This window comes from Nicotiana sylvestris, chromosome 11 (assembly GCF_000393655.2).
Source record: "Nicotiana sylvestris chromosome 11, ASM39365v2, whole genome shotgun sequence".
NCBI lineage: Eukaryota > Viridiplantae > Streptophyta > Magnoliopsida > Solanales > Solanaceae > Nicotiana > Nicotiana sylvestris.
Window position 1 is genome coordinate 156,270,868 of NC_091067.1, and position 16,940 is coordinate 156,287,807.

At 33.6% G+C, this 16,940-nt stretch overlaps 1 protein-coding gene across 1 annotated transcript; it reads right to left on the reverse strand.

Annotated features, from left to right (window-relative positions):
* Nucleotides 1-4,594, reverse strand: LOC104247309 (AP2-like ethylene-responsive transcription factor PLT2). Its single transcript, XM_009803278.2, has 10 exons — nt 4,456-4,594; nt 4,121-4,322; nt 3,636-4,038; nt 3,027-3,109; nt 2,886-2,894; nt 2,687-2,775; nt 2,498-2,571; nt 1,760-1,810; nt 1,552-1,628; nt 1-941 (listed from the first exon to the last, which is right to left on the reverse strand). The coding sequence occupies exons 2-10, from the start codon at nt 4,257-4,259 to the stop codon at nt 211-213; spliced, it is 1,656 nt and encodes a 551-aa protein (XP_009801580.1). The 5' UTR covers nt 4,260-4,322; nt 4,456-4,594; the 3' UTR covers nt 1-210.
* Nucleotides 4,595-16,940: the final 12,346 nt, after the last annotated feature.

Genomic DNA, 16,940 nt, shown 5'->3' on the forward strand with positions numbered 1-16,940 from the left:
TTGGAAGAAACTTGAATGCATTAGTCAGTTGGTCCGAGGAAAACTCTCATCAAAATAAAAACGAACTTAAACTTGCTAGCATTGCAGATAAATCTATGTTAAAACATAATCTCACAAAATATTTCGTCAGCCATTTTCAAGAAAATTCACGTTACCATGCACCGTAACGATTTATAGCATCCACCTTTCTGAATTCTTAATTAATTTTTCTCAATCATTCCACATAGAGAAAACACCAGGATTTGATCCTTGAACTGATGAATCTCCAGACCAACCATTGTAATTACTTCCATTAACTGGCATATTATCATAATCAACTTTCACAAGTGCAACTTCCTCTCCATTTCCTCCTCCTCCTACACCATTAGAAGTTGAATTTGAACTTATTCCGCCGAGTCCAGTTGAATTACCAAAATACCCTCCAGTACTGTAACTTCCAGTACTAGAACTTCCTCCACCATTCTCCATCAACCCATGCAAGAAAACCGGATTACTCTGAAGATAATTGTTGTAGAATTGATGAGTAGAATCATAATGACTAGTCTGCACGGCAGGGTGAAGTTGAAGTTGTGTTTGGAGATAACTCTGGTGGAAATGTGATGGTTCTTGATTTTCGAGAGTCATTAAGGGTTGATGAGATTCAATACTAAAGGGTTGTTGTTGCAATAAAGGATAGGCGTGTAAAGGATTATTTGATGTACTTGAATTTCCATATTGGAAACTTGAGTTTAGAGCAATCATTTCTTGATCTCTTTTTCTTGAGGATTCAAGAGCTTGTGCTTCTTTTAGTCTTTTTGCTGCTCCTCCTCCTATAGGAAGAGTGTTGCTTTCAAGTATGGCTTTCACATCATAACGATTCATGTCGAAATTTGTAACTGCATTTAAGCCTCTGAATTTTATTGCTGCTATGTCATATGCTTCTGCTGCTTCTTCCTCAGTAGCTGCATGCAAAATTCACTTGAAATTAGAATGGTCATTTTTTGCTTTAACGTAGGGTCATAGGGATATAACTAATTACTGATAAGATTGACAGTACGTAGAACATGAATCTTTCTTAGTTTAGCTAGGTTATTAATCTTGTTTGTTGTAGAAGTACAATTATCTCTAGTTATCTTATCTAGTTAATTAGAGGATGTAAAAATTACTTCTACTTTACGCTATCAATGCATAGAAGCTGAACTCCAAATATATTGTTAACAATAATAATTCTTTGAGTTTAAATTCTATACACTAACAAGTATAAAGTATTTTCTCTATACTGTTGTGATTTGCATGCTTGACTGGAGTTGAGGGGTTTACCAGAAACAGTATATCTACCTGCATAAGGTAGGGGTAAGGTTGCATACATAATACCCTCCTCATACCCTCTATTTATGGAATATATTGAGTTTGTTGTTATTGTTGTTGTAATGAGTATAAAAGAATTTTTACACTATCATGATGAACTACGACAGCATTTAACTATTCACAATAAGTGAAATTTATAGTTACATGAATAATAATAAGTTACTTTATACTGAGAGTGTAAATATTATTGACACAATTACTTACTGAAAGTTCCCAAGTAGAGATCTTTGTTTCCAGCAACTCTTCCTATCCTTGCTTGCCATCTTCCATGCTGATGGTGCCTGCTCCCAGATATGTCAGACAGAAAAAGAAAAATTAAGGATGAGAATAAAGAGAGAGGAACTTTCTTTTTTTCTTTTCTTTTATCTATATGAAGTTTTAATTGGGAAACAAAAAACAAGACTATGAATACCTTGTTACACCACGATACATGGATGCACCCCTGGAGAACCCACTACTCTTCCTGTTATTATAGCAAGAAAAAGTTGAAGTAAGAGTTTAAATAGAATAATTAACTTATATATAATGACAGTTTAGAAGGGAGCCTTGGCGTAACTAGTAAAGTCGCTATCATGTGACCAAGAGATCACGGGTCCGTGACGTGAAAATAGTCTATTGCAAAAATGTGGGGTAAGGTTGCGTACAATAAACCCGTGTGGTCCAGCCTTCCTAGACCCCGCACATATCAGGCGCTTGCTGCACCGAGCTATTCCTTTTTTTTATACTGACGGTACAATGATCTTCTTTATTATCAGTGTATTTTGACTTGTTAATTAGATCTGTTATTATGTCATTTTGTAAGTTACTAATTCCACTTTTATGGTAATCGCCAGTAGTTACCTTTCGGTTGATTTGACAGTATAAAAATTCTTTTTTAGATCATAGAAATAGAAATTATAAAAGAAAAAACAACAAAATTGTAAATACAAATAGGTATGAAGGGGTTAAAAGAAGTTGTCAGTGGAAAGAAGCTATGGTCAGTCACTGCCAAGATTTTCTGGATCTATTATAGTGCCAATAATTGGTTACTATAAAAAGAATACAAGTTTACACAGACTATTAATTTCCTATTAAAATAGAAACTCTAGAGCAAAGAAAATTAAAAATATTATAGATGGAATAATAACAACAATTTATAAAAGGTTCTGACCTTCTAATTGCAGCAACAAATTCTTGCCTTGTCATGTGCTTCATATCTTCCAGTTCCTTCTCATAGTTGCTAATCTATTCTCATTATATAAAGAATTAATAAACATGTCAGAACTAATGCAAACATTTTTATTTAATACTTCATCTATTCTATAATTTATATTTTAATGTTCTAAGTAAGGTTAATTACTGGGAAATTAGTAGTGGTAGATGTTCCCCAGTATTTCAATGCAGCAAGATCATAAGCCCTAGCTGCCTTCTCCTCCTTATCATACCCTCCTGCTCGAAAAAATTAAAGTAAATAAAAAATAATTAAAGAAAATTAACATTTTATGTAATAATCAAATAAGCATTTAATAGTTGAACTGATAAACTGATAATTTACTTACCCAAATACACTGCAAGTGATAAAAATTAGCAGCCACCCCAAAATGATGAGAAAAAAAAATAGTTAGCTAAAATTGATTGTAGAGAAGAGATTGATTTAATAAAGAAACAACTTTAAAATATTATTGATATTGAAATTTCACCTTGACGACCCTTTCTTGATTGCCCTTCCCTTCTACAGCTATTATCCCATAGATGTGCTTCATATCTTCCTGTCCATCTATGTCTACATTTTCCAAAACAAAAAAAAAACATATATAAAAACAAAAGTTTTTCTCCTTTAGCCTAGGAATTTCATAATATGCTGGTGTCACATAAGCATAACCAGCCTAAAAGGCACGACCAAGTCCAGAACGAGCACTACCAAGCATAAGATAAAGAAAGGGTGTTTCACACAAGGAACCTCCTACTCTTAAGGATAAACTACGATATTTGATGGACTGGCAGGTCAGCCACGTAATTAGGAATAACATGATGAGAAATCAACCAGAATAAAAGAAAGCAATTGTAAGTATTTAGGGTTCCCACGAGCCTGACCAGCCTAAAAAGCACGACCAAGTCCAGAACGAGCACAACCACTCATAAAATGATCAGAAATCAACAAGAATAAAAGAAAGAAATTTGTAAGTATTTAGGCATTGCACGAGCCTACAAGCACGACCAAGTCCAGAACGAGCACAAGCACTCATAAAATTATGAGAGATCAACAACAATAAGAGAAACAAACGCTAAGCTTAGTAAGAAAACTTTACCTAGTTACACCTCTATAAATTGATGTTCTTTGGCCAAAAGTATCCAAAGTCCTTCTAGGTGCAGCTTCAACAATACTAGTATTACTATTTTCACTTGCATTTACTGTAGTAGTAGCACTTGGACTAGCACTTGTTTCGCTAGTTGAACCTTTTCCACTTCCCATTGACAATGTCAAAGACTGAATATTACAAGCATTTTCTTGAAGTTCATAGTTTCCTGTTGGAGCTAAAGCATTTTGCATTGGCATAACGCTATTGTTTTGAAAGAGATAATCTGAATCGTTCGATTGGATTTCGTTGTAATGAACTAATTCAGATTGGTTTTCATCAGATTTGTTCACTCCAAGAAAATCAGCCACCTTTGGTACTTCATTGCTTCCTTGTGTGTTCATTAAGTTCCATTCTACAAAAATATACGAATTATTGATGAGATAGTCATACACTTCAACATGCAGAAATTAAAATACGATAAGGACGTAGTATACCTTGGTTATGGAAGGGATTGTCAATGGTTTCATTCACTAACCCTAAAGTAAAGTGATGAGATTGAGTTGTTTGTAGATGAGGAGGTAAAGATGAATGAGTGGGAGATAGTGGAAAAGATAGCCAATTGTTTGAATTCATTGAAAACTCAAGATTTTCTTGATAATTTCTTGAATCTAATGTTTTGGACCAATGGATCAATTCCTGCACATGTTCAAAAAAGAAAAGAAATGAATAAAACAGAAGAACAACAAATCATAAATACATAATTAGTAGCACATATATATTGTCATACATATATACAATAGAAGATGAAACTGACAAAGGAATGAATTACCCTAAAAAGAATATGAAGAGACTCTCTTTCTCTCTCTCTTTCTCTCACTTTCTCCCCCTTTGCCTTTCTTTGGTTTATTTCATTGTTTCACTCAAGTATGAGGTTTTAGTAGGGGGAGAGAGAGGAGAGAGAGAGAGGAATAAAGAGGTGGAAAGAGAAATAAATATTGAGAAAGAATGGGGTATTTAAATGACTGATTTTTTTTTTTCTGCCAAACCCCATTGTAAAGAATGGTCAATTTTTTCAAATGAAGCTGACTGTATGCTCTCCACATTCCAACACTTAAAACTAGAAGCGGTAGAATATTTTTTTCTTTGGGGGGGGGGGGGTGTGCTTTAATTTATTTTAGGAGTTAAGTCATACACATTTATGTGCAAATATTTTTAGTATAATATAACCTGTAATAATAGATTAAGTAATTATAATTTTATCAAACTATCAACCAGAGTAATATTTATCATAAAGATTTAATAATTATCTTATATGAACTACATAAAGGTCTGTTACATAAACTAATTTATTTATCATCAAAGATTATTAACTTTGGTGCACCGATCGATGTATATTCATTTTACACTATCAGATTAAGCTATCTACAATAAAAATGTATATTCATAATAAGTCTAATATGATAAAAAGATCACAATAATAACTACGTATTAATCCCGAACGAGTGTATGTACATACAAATTAAATTAAAACCATTTAATAATAGGTCACGAGTGTCTTACTGTAACAAAAGCTGGTGGTCCTTTCAGTCATTGAACTAAGATAAACCTACAATTCCTAATGGAAAAATTCATTATTTTTTACCAAAGGGTAACCCTATAAGAATATTCAAGCAATATTTTCAAGTTGGGTTTATTGGAACTCTCTTAAATACCTCGTGGAGCGTAAAACATGACACCCCAAAGGCCAGCATTCCCACACTACACAAATCATCTCTTTTAGACTAAATTTTGACAGTTTTACATAAAGTTAATTACCCCATCTCTGATCTCTTTTCTTCACTCGTGCAACCACTTGTATATTCATCCACACCAGTCAAACATATTCTTTTCTTAGCCAAGAAAGCAATTGACATTATACTCTTACTACTATCAACTCTAAAAAGGCAGAAGCTTAATTTTTATTTAGGGGATTTAAAAATATAAAAAAAGTAAACAAGTAAAAATACTAAGGGAATTCAACATCTAATATATACAAATTAAAAAAAATAATTTAATATAGACAATGTAATTTCGGCAAAGAGGGTTCGACGTACCCCCTTCCACCCACTTGGCATTGTTCCTGCATGCGCGCACACACAAAAGTCTATATTTCAACTAAAAAATCCAATCTATGTCAAGTATAAAACAATTATGCTCGAGAATGAATTGTGACGACTTTAAGGGAAATAAAATAAGAGGTCCGACACCATACATTTTGCTGCCTTGGGACGACTACACGTTACATCATAGCAGTAGTTGTGTAACATATATCACTATATTGTCACAAAAACAAAGCTCAATAAGTACCGATTGACCTTCACATTGCACTAGCAAGGTATTTTAAGGGGCAAAATGGGATGGATGTCTCTATTCTTAGAAATTAAACCAAATAAAATTTAGGGTTAAAAAGAACGATGTAAATTCAAACGATTTTCAATGACAGGCTGCAAAATTTGATATCATATGATTTTTAACTACTATTATAGGAAATGCACCATTAAATGCTATGTTAAACATAGTACTATAGTATAGGAGTTCTCTTTGCCATGAAATAACCAGTCAGTGGAGTGGATCCCCGAGTAGAAATAGAAGCCCTAGTGCAATGTGTACGGATAATTAAATACTTAATGTGAAAATATCCGACATATTAAATAATAAAAGTACTGTAATTGAGTAAATTTTACTCTATTAATAAATTTAATAGAAAACCTATTAATTGGAGAGAGATGAAACGATCTTTGATTGGATTTCCAAGTTGAATTCTGTTGACCGTCTAATTGGAAATCGCACTCGTCAAAAGATTAAAAAACATAAATTAAAATTTTATTTGAATATTTTAATGTTCTTTTTTTAGTAACTAATTATTTAAATATTTGTGTTTGCAGTGCATGTCGACTGCAAATTTAGAAGATTATACTGCTGTACAGAAGTCTCTTTGTTTCTGTGCCTTTTGTCTTCCACTCACAGGCTAAAATCTCAGTCAAATAAACAGAATTTCAAAGAGTATCATTTATAATTAACCACATTATAGTTTAATTTAACCCTTCATTAAACTAAGTCAAGCATATGGTTAATTAAACGGCTATATTTAATATTTTCTAATATCCAGATGAAAAGCAGACCTGCTATGGACTATTTTGGTCAGGTTATCTGCAAAACACTGCCACATGCAATCTTAGGAAAGTCATTAATTTATAAATAGAGTAAGTAATAAATTTTTAAAATCTTAATTAGGGAAATATATATGTTCAACTTTTATATGCATTAACATCATAAATATTTTTTCACACAATCTGACAACCCTACAAGTAACTAACCATAATAAATGACGCAACCTGCTACAATAGGTTATATTACTCCGTGAATTAAAAATTCTAGGTCATTTGATTAGAACACAAGTTATCCAGGGATTAGTTTTACTGAGAATAGTTAAATTAAGATTAATTATCCTGGTATTATTTCTTATTAATTGTTTGGCATATATATTGTATTAATCCTGGATTTGTTAATTTTACTAATTTATGCTACGATAATTTATACTAGAAATAATAACAATTAATCCACCTCTAGCATATATTACTATATAAGTTATCCCAATGTTATTTTTAATTTTATGATAACTTATCCCAGAATTAATAACCAAACAAGGGATAAGGCGATTCTAGATTTTTCTCTATAATTATTTTTGTTTATCCATCCTACCAAACAACCCACTTAGTTTATATAAATTTATTTCCATAAAAATTCTTTTCTAACTCTGACACTTAGGTTAACACATGGTTTACTTATTTATCCAGTTTTAATTTAAAGTCACTGAAGTCTCTGACATTCAATTTTTGTTAGATTGTTTTGGAACTCTGCTTCACGCTGTCTAACAGAGATTCTTTGGACAGTTTCTAAAAGCAAAATGTACCCTTTTTGACTGTGAAAGTACTACTCAAAAGTCTAAGCTTCCTGTATTTGCAAATATACTAATGTTATTAACAATCAAATTCACACATGAAAACTAAGTTACAAAAGAATATTATAGGAAAACGCACAAAAGTTGACCAAAGAAAAATTCTGAACAATCCGATAGTAAAAAGAACTAAAACAAAAAGATATAGAAAATGATTGTACTTTTTTAAAAAGGAAATAATATAAACAATTGAGTTATATGCATAATATACCCACATTGCAATACATTGTCTAGTGTAAAAATATATGCATCCTCAGTGTACATACATATATATATATATATATATATATATATATATATATATATATATATATATATATATATATATATATTAATTACTGAAAAGGTAAGAAAAATTCCTCCTTTTGGGTTTCTGTTTCTCCTATTGAAAGTTCGTACACACACACAGTAGCTCTATATTTGCTTATTGGAAAATACTACAAACATCATCCTTTGGTTAGATTATGCATACTCAACAGAAAAAATTGTCAACCAACATACAAGAGACTAATACGTACATATACAGTAAGTTAATTAGATATATTTTTCTCCTTTTTTCTTTTGTTGGGTAGCTAATACCAAAGCTTTATAGGTTTACGTGCTTCACATATATATATAAACCTATTTATCTGTACAAAGTAGAGACAAAATTTACGTACACATTATCCTTTTCAGACGCTACATATAAAAATATACTGCTTGTTTAAAATAGGAGCAATATTTGCATACACACTACGCTTCTCAAATCCCACGTATAAAAATATACTGGGTATATTGTTGTTGTCGTAATATATGTATATATTAAGAAATAGGACCCCTTCTCTCGCTTTCTTAAACCCTTCTAAAGCCATTTAAAAAACCATAGTATTTTTACCCTATCCCAGAACTCTAGTAAAATGGAAGAAAAATATATCCTTAAACTATACTGAGAATAGATAATGAACTTTCTATGCACGAAATATTCAAACTTACCAGTAAAGAAACTTCCTTTTTTTCTACTGAAAATCTTGTTCTTTTCTTTTCTTTAAAGTTCTTGTTTCTCGATCTAAATCTCAGTATCTACAACAGTGCATGTATGTATAGTTGTTGGAAAATGTGAAGAGAAGGGAAAAAGGTGGTGGGATTCGCTACTATTTAGGGTTAAATTGACGTTTTAATTTTCTTTGTTTTGTTTTTTAAATTTTTAATTTTAGATAGACCGCCATGTCGTTTCAGGTTTTGTGACTAGGTTCGAAGAGACATGAATGACACGTGTCAGTTTCTCGTGTTCTACTTTGACTCCTGTTGCCCAAATTTCTATAGCACGATTTCATTTCCTTTTTATCTTTATCGCTTTTATCATTCATTAATAATTAGAAGGGTTTTTCTTTTTCTTTTGGAGGCCAATAAATTTTCAAGAGGGTTATGTTTTCATTAATCATAAGGAGTTACGTCTAATTAGTTAGGGTAACCTATTTTTAAATTGTTGCCCATTGTAAATATTTACTTAGCTTCCGTCGCTAAACTGTCTAATTCCATGCTAAATATTGTTGTCGTCGTTAATAATCTAATTTCGTCATTAGTCCGTCAGATATATTTATGTAGCTCAGATCATTCGTCGCAAAGTTCGAAGCTAAATTCAGTTTTTTTTGTAGTATAACATTCTAATAACAGATTTTTTTTTTAAAAGTACATTTTATAAAACACATGGTGACCTAGCTTAACAAATTTACGCATTTTGTTAAAAAGAAGCTTTATTAAAAAAAAAATTCCAAGACTTTTTCTTATATTAAGACCATGCAATGTGGATATTTTGAGTCGATTCTATTATCATACTCATGTATAGTGATAACACTTGTTTTCTAGCTAGTTTGATTTTTGTGCATCGACAAGAATAAATAAATAACCCCGAATTGGTTATTAAAAAGGATTGAGGGACAGAAGAAACGGAAATTAATTTGGACTAGCTATTTCAGTGGAGTATTATTTTTCCATTTTATCATAATATTCGATCACTATATGGTGGAATCAAAGCAAAGTTCTTCACATAATAGATAAATAAAATCGCTAAAATTAGATCAGGCTAGACTTGTTTTTAACCGCATTCACGAAGAAAATCTTGGAACAACAGTAAAGTGTGACCAAGTTAAGGGTTTGAGTCGTATGTGAAATTATTCTCTGATACTTGTGTTAGGGTAGATACCTACATCAGTATAGGGGTGTGACACTTTTTTGAACTTAGCAACAACAACAACACGTCAACAATCATCCAGTGAAATCATATAAGTGGGGTCTGAGAAGGGTAGTGAGTACGCAAACTTTACCCCTACTCATCGATACTTTATGCACCATATTTCTTTTCTTTTTTTTTTCACTTTTAAATGTTTATGTTTTTTTTTTCTAGAAACCAAAACATCGAAACAAGGGGGGAAAAAGAAACATGCAAGAAAATGGTGATTTCCCATGCGACTAATGCTAGTGCCTAGCTAGTAGCATATTTTGCTACTAATAGCCAGATTTTGAGCTCATCATGGGCGACAAACTCTTAAGTACTACTTCCTCCGGTCCACAATAAATGACTATTTTATCTTTTTATTTTGGTCCAAAACAAGTGTCCATTTATATAATCAAAAAAGAATTCATTTTATTTTTATAAAATTTGCCCTTATTTATATATTTCAATGTGTCAAGTTAACAATTAATTAAGGTTAATTTAATAAATATATGTTTTTTCTCTAGAAGTTCGTATTTTCTTAATGGGTGTGCCAAAGACAAAATGGTCATTTATTGTGGATCGGAGGGAATAATTTTCAGTCCTTCACGCCTTGTTTCTCAACTGATTATAAACGGATCAGCTTTCAATTCAACTTTATTGGATCGGAAGATGAACTTATAATCCCATCAAAATTAAATTGTGTTTTTATGTTTCCAACTCATCAACTGGCAAAATTAATTATGCATATCTTAATTACAGGTTTCTTTTCTAACTAAATTTTGACAAAAGCACCGGTATTGATTTCCTTGTGTTTATTGCATGGTTTGGTTGTGGTTACTGATTACCATGTATATTTGGATTGCTGCTATAATTGTTCGTGTCTTTTTTTTCTTGATTAAAAACCCATATATGAGGATTTAATTTAGTGTTTGGATTATAACTCTTCTTAATTTACAAGTATATTTCATGAAGTAATGCTATTGAAATTGACATTGGTGACACTTGCAATTCAACATTGTACCAGAAAAGGCATACATATTTCGTTTCAAATTATACCACCACCTATTATAAGAAAAATATTTGGATGAGTTTATCACATAAGTCAAGAATTTATGTCAGATTGAACGTCTGATAGTCTTGTAAATATGATATATATCAAGCTAATTAGCTATTTCATATAACTGTGTAAAATTTTAATAATATCATGAATCAAACGACTAAGAAATACAAATGAAATAACTTATCATGTGTACGTCTAAAGGTTTTCAATTAATTTCAAAAATTTAAACTAATGATCTTTTCCTTTTCATTATAATCATCTTGTTAGTGTCTAGAAACCACTCATCCGACCAACTCAAATTAACATCATATATTATTTAAGGAGAAAGCACTTCCTACAGTTAGAGGGGGACTTATGTATAGACAAGAGGGGTTATCGAACCCTATTAAACTCAGCGAAAATTCTGGATATATATATGTATACATATATTAAAACGATCATATATTTTTACATAAAACATAACCCTTAAGATTAAAAGTCTGATGGAGTACTGATTGAGTTGTCCGCTCATATACCTACATCACATTCAAATCTTCAATCCGCCTCTGCATATAATGATCACCTTAACAACTTAAAAATTATAAAGTAAACTTAGTCATGTTGCCAGTTGGAAGAAGAATCGGTAATATTAGTAGTAATTAAATTGAGGTAGACAGGGGAGGGCAATCTTGGAAGGGAAACCTACTACATTAACACAAGAATTCATGAATTGAAAGTATTGAGGAGAATGGGTGGGAGAAAACGCCGGGAAAGTGCTCGTGTCGCCTCGAAATGGAGCATATATTTTCATGGCTGCAACCCACTGTTTCCTAACATTTTAAATTTTAAACAAATGTTAAGAATTGTAAGGCTATAGGTCTAGGGTTTTAGTATAGTAAGGTTTAGGGTTGTTTTCTTGGGATATATATGTAACGATCTGACCGGTCATTTTAAGCATTAATGCCCCGATCTTCTATTAACTGCATTCTTTGTGTTTGTTTCTGCTATTGTGAGTTACCGGGAGGATTTATTTGGAGTTTCGGAGAGTTTTGGGACACTTAGTCCCTAAATGAGAATTTAAGTTTAGAATTTAGACCGTAGTTGGAACAGTGTGAAGACGGCCTCGGAATGGAATTCCGTTGGTTCCATTAGCTCCGTTGGGGGATTTCGGGCTTAGGGGCGTGTTTGGATTGTGTTTTGGAGGTCCGTAGTTTAATTAGGCTTGAAATGCCGAAAGTTGAATTTTTGAAGTTTCTGGTTCGATAGTGAGATTTTGATCTAGGGGTCGGAATGGAATTTCGAGAGTTGGAATAGCTCTGTAGTATTGATTGTGCGTGTGTGCAAAATTCCAGGTCATTCGAACGAGGTTTGATAGACTTTTTGATCGAAAGCGGAATTCGGAAGTCTTTAGAGTTTTTAGGCTTGAATTCATGGTTAATTCGATGTTTCGATGTTGTTATAGGTGTTTTGAGGATTGGTATAAGTTTGAATAGTGGTATATGACTTGTTCGTGCTTTTGATTGAGGTCTCGGGGGCCTCGGGATGATTCTGGATGGTTGACGGGAAGTTGAGAGTTAGGGTGCGCAGCTGAAGCTGCTAGATTACTGTCATAACCGCACCTATGGATTGGGGACCGTAAGTGCGGAACCGCAGAAGCGTGTGGGCAGCCACAGATGCGGCCAGACGAGGGAAATCCAGAAGTCGCAGGTGCGGAATGTTGCTTGCACCTGCGAGACCGCAGATGTTGTAAGTTGGTCGCAGGTGCAGAAGTCCGGGTTTTAATGAGTTATCGCAGGCGCGGTTTATTTCCCGCAGGAGCGGGACCACAGGTGCGGTCCCATAGACGCAGAAGCGGATTTGCTAGGCAGAAATAAGACATTTCGAGGGTTTGAAATCAAAAGTTAGAAAAATCGATTTGGAGCTCGGAGAGGGCGATTTTGGGAGGATTTTGAAGGGGAAATCAGTGGATAACGATTCCTAATCCCTTTCTAGTTGTATTCATATAATCTAATCTTAGTTTTGTCATTTAATTTCGGATTTGGGATGAAAATTGAGGAAAAGTGGAGAAAAGTTCTTAGGCCTAGTTTTGGGGTTTTGATCTAGATTTTGTGTCGGATTGGAATAATTTTGGTATAAATGAACTCGTGCGAGTATGAGAATTCTGAATTTGTAAATTTTACCTGATTCCGAGACGTGGGCCCGGGGGCATTTTGACCATTTTCCCCAATTTCGCGTATTAGTTTAGAATTAATTAGTGGAATTAGTTACTTGAAGTTATATTTACATTATGCAATTGAATTGAACAGACTTGGGCCATTTGGAGTCGAGTACTCGTGGCAAGAGCGTGGTTTCGGGTTGATTTTGAGCCGGTTCGAGGTAAGTGGCTTGCCTAACCTTGTGTAGGGGAATTCCTCTTAGGATTTGGCATTTGTTGATATTTGAAATGTCTTGTATGCGAGGTAACGAGTGCGCACTTGTGCTAATTGTTGAAAAATCAGGTTTTCTTTAGGTAACTTAATTGTGTTTCCTTTCATGTCTATATTACTTGCAATTTAAGTCTGTTGTTAGCTTAGGAAAGCATGTCTAATTGACTTAATTGCTTTACTTGCTCAAACTGCCTTATTTGGATTATGTGTAGCATGCTAGGTTAGAAATACCTGTTTCACTTTGGTATGAGATTGAATTTAGTTGAATATTCTTTGTGTTGCTACTGTGTGTTTACTTTGGGACTACATGATGGTATCCCGAGAGATCCCCTACATATATATTGACTTGGACTGTAGTGCGGGATATCGAAAGATCCCCAGCACGTATATTGAGGATACTAAAAGATCCTTGGGATACCGAGAGATCCCCAACATATATATTGAGGATACTAAGAGATCCTTGGGATACTGAGAAATCCCCAACACACATATTGAGGATACTAAGAGATCCTCGGTATCCTGGGAGATCTCCGGTTGTTATCTCTATGTTGAGCGATATTCCTTCTATGATTATTTTGTCTCTGTCATAGTTGTTGTTATTCTTATTATCTTGTGTTACTTCTTACTGTTAGCATTTAATTATATTATATTGTCGTATTACACACTGTTTTACCTCATTTTTTAGCTATAATCAGTAGGGCCCTGACCTTCCTCGTCACTACTCAACCGAGGTTAGGCTTGGCACTTACTGAGTATCGTTGTGGTGTACTCATGCCCTTTCTGTGCATGTTTTTATGTGCAGATCCAGGTACTTCGACTCAGTCCCACTACCCTTGAGGCAAGGCGATCCTCCAGAGACTTCAAGGTATATCTGTCGTGTCCGCAAACCGAAGAGTCTCTTTCCATTCTCTCTTATAGTTTTAGCCCTTTTGTATTTATCTTGATTTAGACATTCTGGAGTTAGAGCACAATGTAGTATTCATAGCTTGTGATTTCATGAGATTCCAGGTTTTGGGAATTGTTCAGTTTTTGAGATCTTGTATTGGTATATGCCGAGCGGCATCTTAAACACTTCTATAATTGTTTATTTTCAGTTTTTATTAGTTTTTCCGTATTTTGGTTCTTTTTCCGCATTTGTTAAGCTTACCTAGTCATAGAGACTAGGTGTCGTCACGACAGTTCACGGAGGGCGAACTTGGGTCGTGACAATATATAACAAGGTTTTTTCAAGGAAATCTTGTTGTCCTATGAGAATTCCTTGTGGTAGAACACAATGTGATTCCTAGGGAGCTACATTGTGGTATAAAATGAGGCTTGGTTTATATTTGGACGGGTTAAACCGAGTCGGTTGATAAACCATTTGAGTTATAACTTGCCCGAAAATTACTTGGTCAAAGATGAGTGGATTAATTTCGGTCAAACAATGAGTCGTAATATAGTATGTCCAGAGTTGGAGGGTAACTTACATGGTGTGAGCCCCTCATCCTTAGTTGTGGTAAGGGGTCGAATCAGACATATTTCTCTACCCACATCCTCCTCGTAAAAGTAACAAAAAGATTTTTTTTAAAATTTCATATGTCCAACTCATAATTAATATTTATTTATTTATTTATTTATTTATTTATTCTTTTACAATTTATTTATTAGTTATCAAAATAAACTCATAAAATCTTTCCCTTTTATTTATTATGGTTGGTCCAGATAAATCAAACAATAAAAAACGTATATCTCTATGTTTTAATAAGTTTTAGGGTTGTTTTCTTGGGATGTTTAAGAAGGTTTTTTAAGGAAAAAAAAATAGATACAGAGGAGACACCGAGTCTATTAAGGCTAAGTGCTAGATTGTTAGGTTTTGGGAGTCGGCTGTCTGAAAGTAAAGAAATGAGAAAGATTAAGGTATAAATAGGTAAATAGGAGATGATACGTGGCAAAGAGAGGAGATAGCTAATAAGAGAGCAATGGCTTAGATATTGTAAATCCAACGGCTGAGATAGTAAAAGTAATTAGATCCAACGGTGTAGAAATTAGAAACAGTTAGAGAGATTAGGCTGTTATAATAGAATTGGGCTGGCCCAACAGAGTTAATTTTTCATCGGTACTCTTTCTTCTCAATCTCTCTCTTCGATCTTTCTCTTCTCTATTCTCTCCCCTCTCATTCTTCATCTCTCTTATTCTTTTCTCTTTTCTTTCAGGTTGAAGTCATCAATGGAGTGTGCAGATTAATTTAATAAATTTGTAATATTCATTGTATTTGCAGATTAATTCAATAGATTTGTAATATCCATTGTACTGAATTGCTGAAATCAATAAAAGTCTACTCATTCATTTCTCAAATATTTTCATAGTTACATTTCTAAGTGGCAAGTCCATTACAATTGGTATCAGAGCAATTTTCTGGCCAAATTCACGATGACAAGAGCAGAAACAAGGTCTAAATCTACAGATGAATCAGTCAAAAAGTTAGAAGCACAATTACAGAATACATGTTATCAAGTGATTCGAAAATTGATGAACTAGGTAACAAAATCGACAAGCTATTGGAGAAAGTGGTCTCTCCACAAGGAGGAATTCTGGGAAGTGCACCAACTGAAGGACTGCAGATTATGGGGTCTGGTAATCGCACACGAGTTGAAGAAAATGGTGAATCTTCATTGGGTCGATCATAGGGGAATTTCTCAATGGGAAATTCCATATTTTGAAGGAGTAGATCCATGTGCCTGGTTGTGCAAATGCGAGAGGTACTTCCAGTACAATCGCATAACAGACCCACAACAGAAACTGGAGGAAGTTGTTCTTCACCTCAATGGTAAGGTTGAATCTTGGTTCTTCTCCTACCATGTTAGCAAAGGCATAGTTAGATGGACAAATTTTACCACAGAACTCTGTAATAGATTTAAAGGTGCAATTAATAGTAAATTAAACCTTATTGGTGAATTTAACACATAGAACAAAAATGAATTGTTCATGAATACTTGGAAGAATTTGAAGACTTGAAAGCTTGGGTGTTAATAAGGAATCCAACTATACCGGAGGAATTTTTCTTAGAGTTTTTCATTGAAGGGCTAAAAGAGGAAATTAGAGACTCTGTTAAAATGTTAGACCCATATCCATTTCAGTAAAGAAGGCTTGACATCAAGAGAACCTGATAGAATCCTTGAACAAAAAAGATAGAGTGCAGAGAAATAGGAGTCCAGCTACAAATTATCCTTCTCAGACCACTTGAGTTCCTAATAACTCATTGGGTAGTCAAGATAACAAGTTGTTTGAAACTAGGAGAGCCCAAGGACTTTGCTACAAGTGTGGAGATAAATATTACCCAGGACACCAATGCAAATAGAGGCAGTTAAATGCTATCTCTGCTACGACCGATCAACAAGGGAAGCAAGGTTTGAAGAAACAGACCCATACTCACAGGAAAAAGAAGTAATTGATGAGGCAATTAGTCTAAATGCTTTATCAGGTAATGAGGTTCCTAACACTATTAAATTGAGAGGTGAATCTAAGAAGAATAGCATATTTATCTTGTTAGACTCAGGTAGTACACACAGTTTTTTAGATATAGATATTGCCAAGAAAATGGGGTGTGTAATTAAAGAGACCTCTCCTATTAGGGTTATTGTGGCCAATGGAAATCATGTGATGAGTTATTACACTTGTC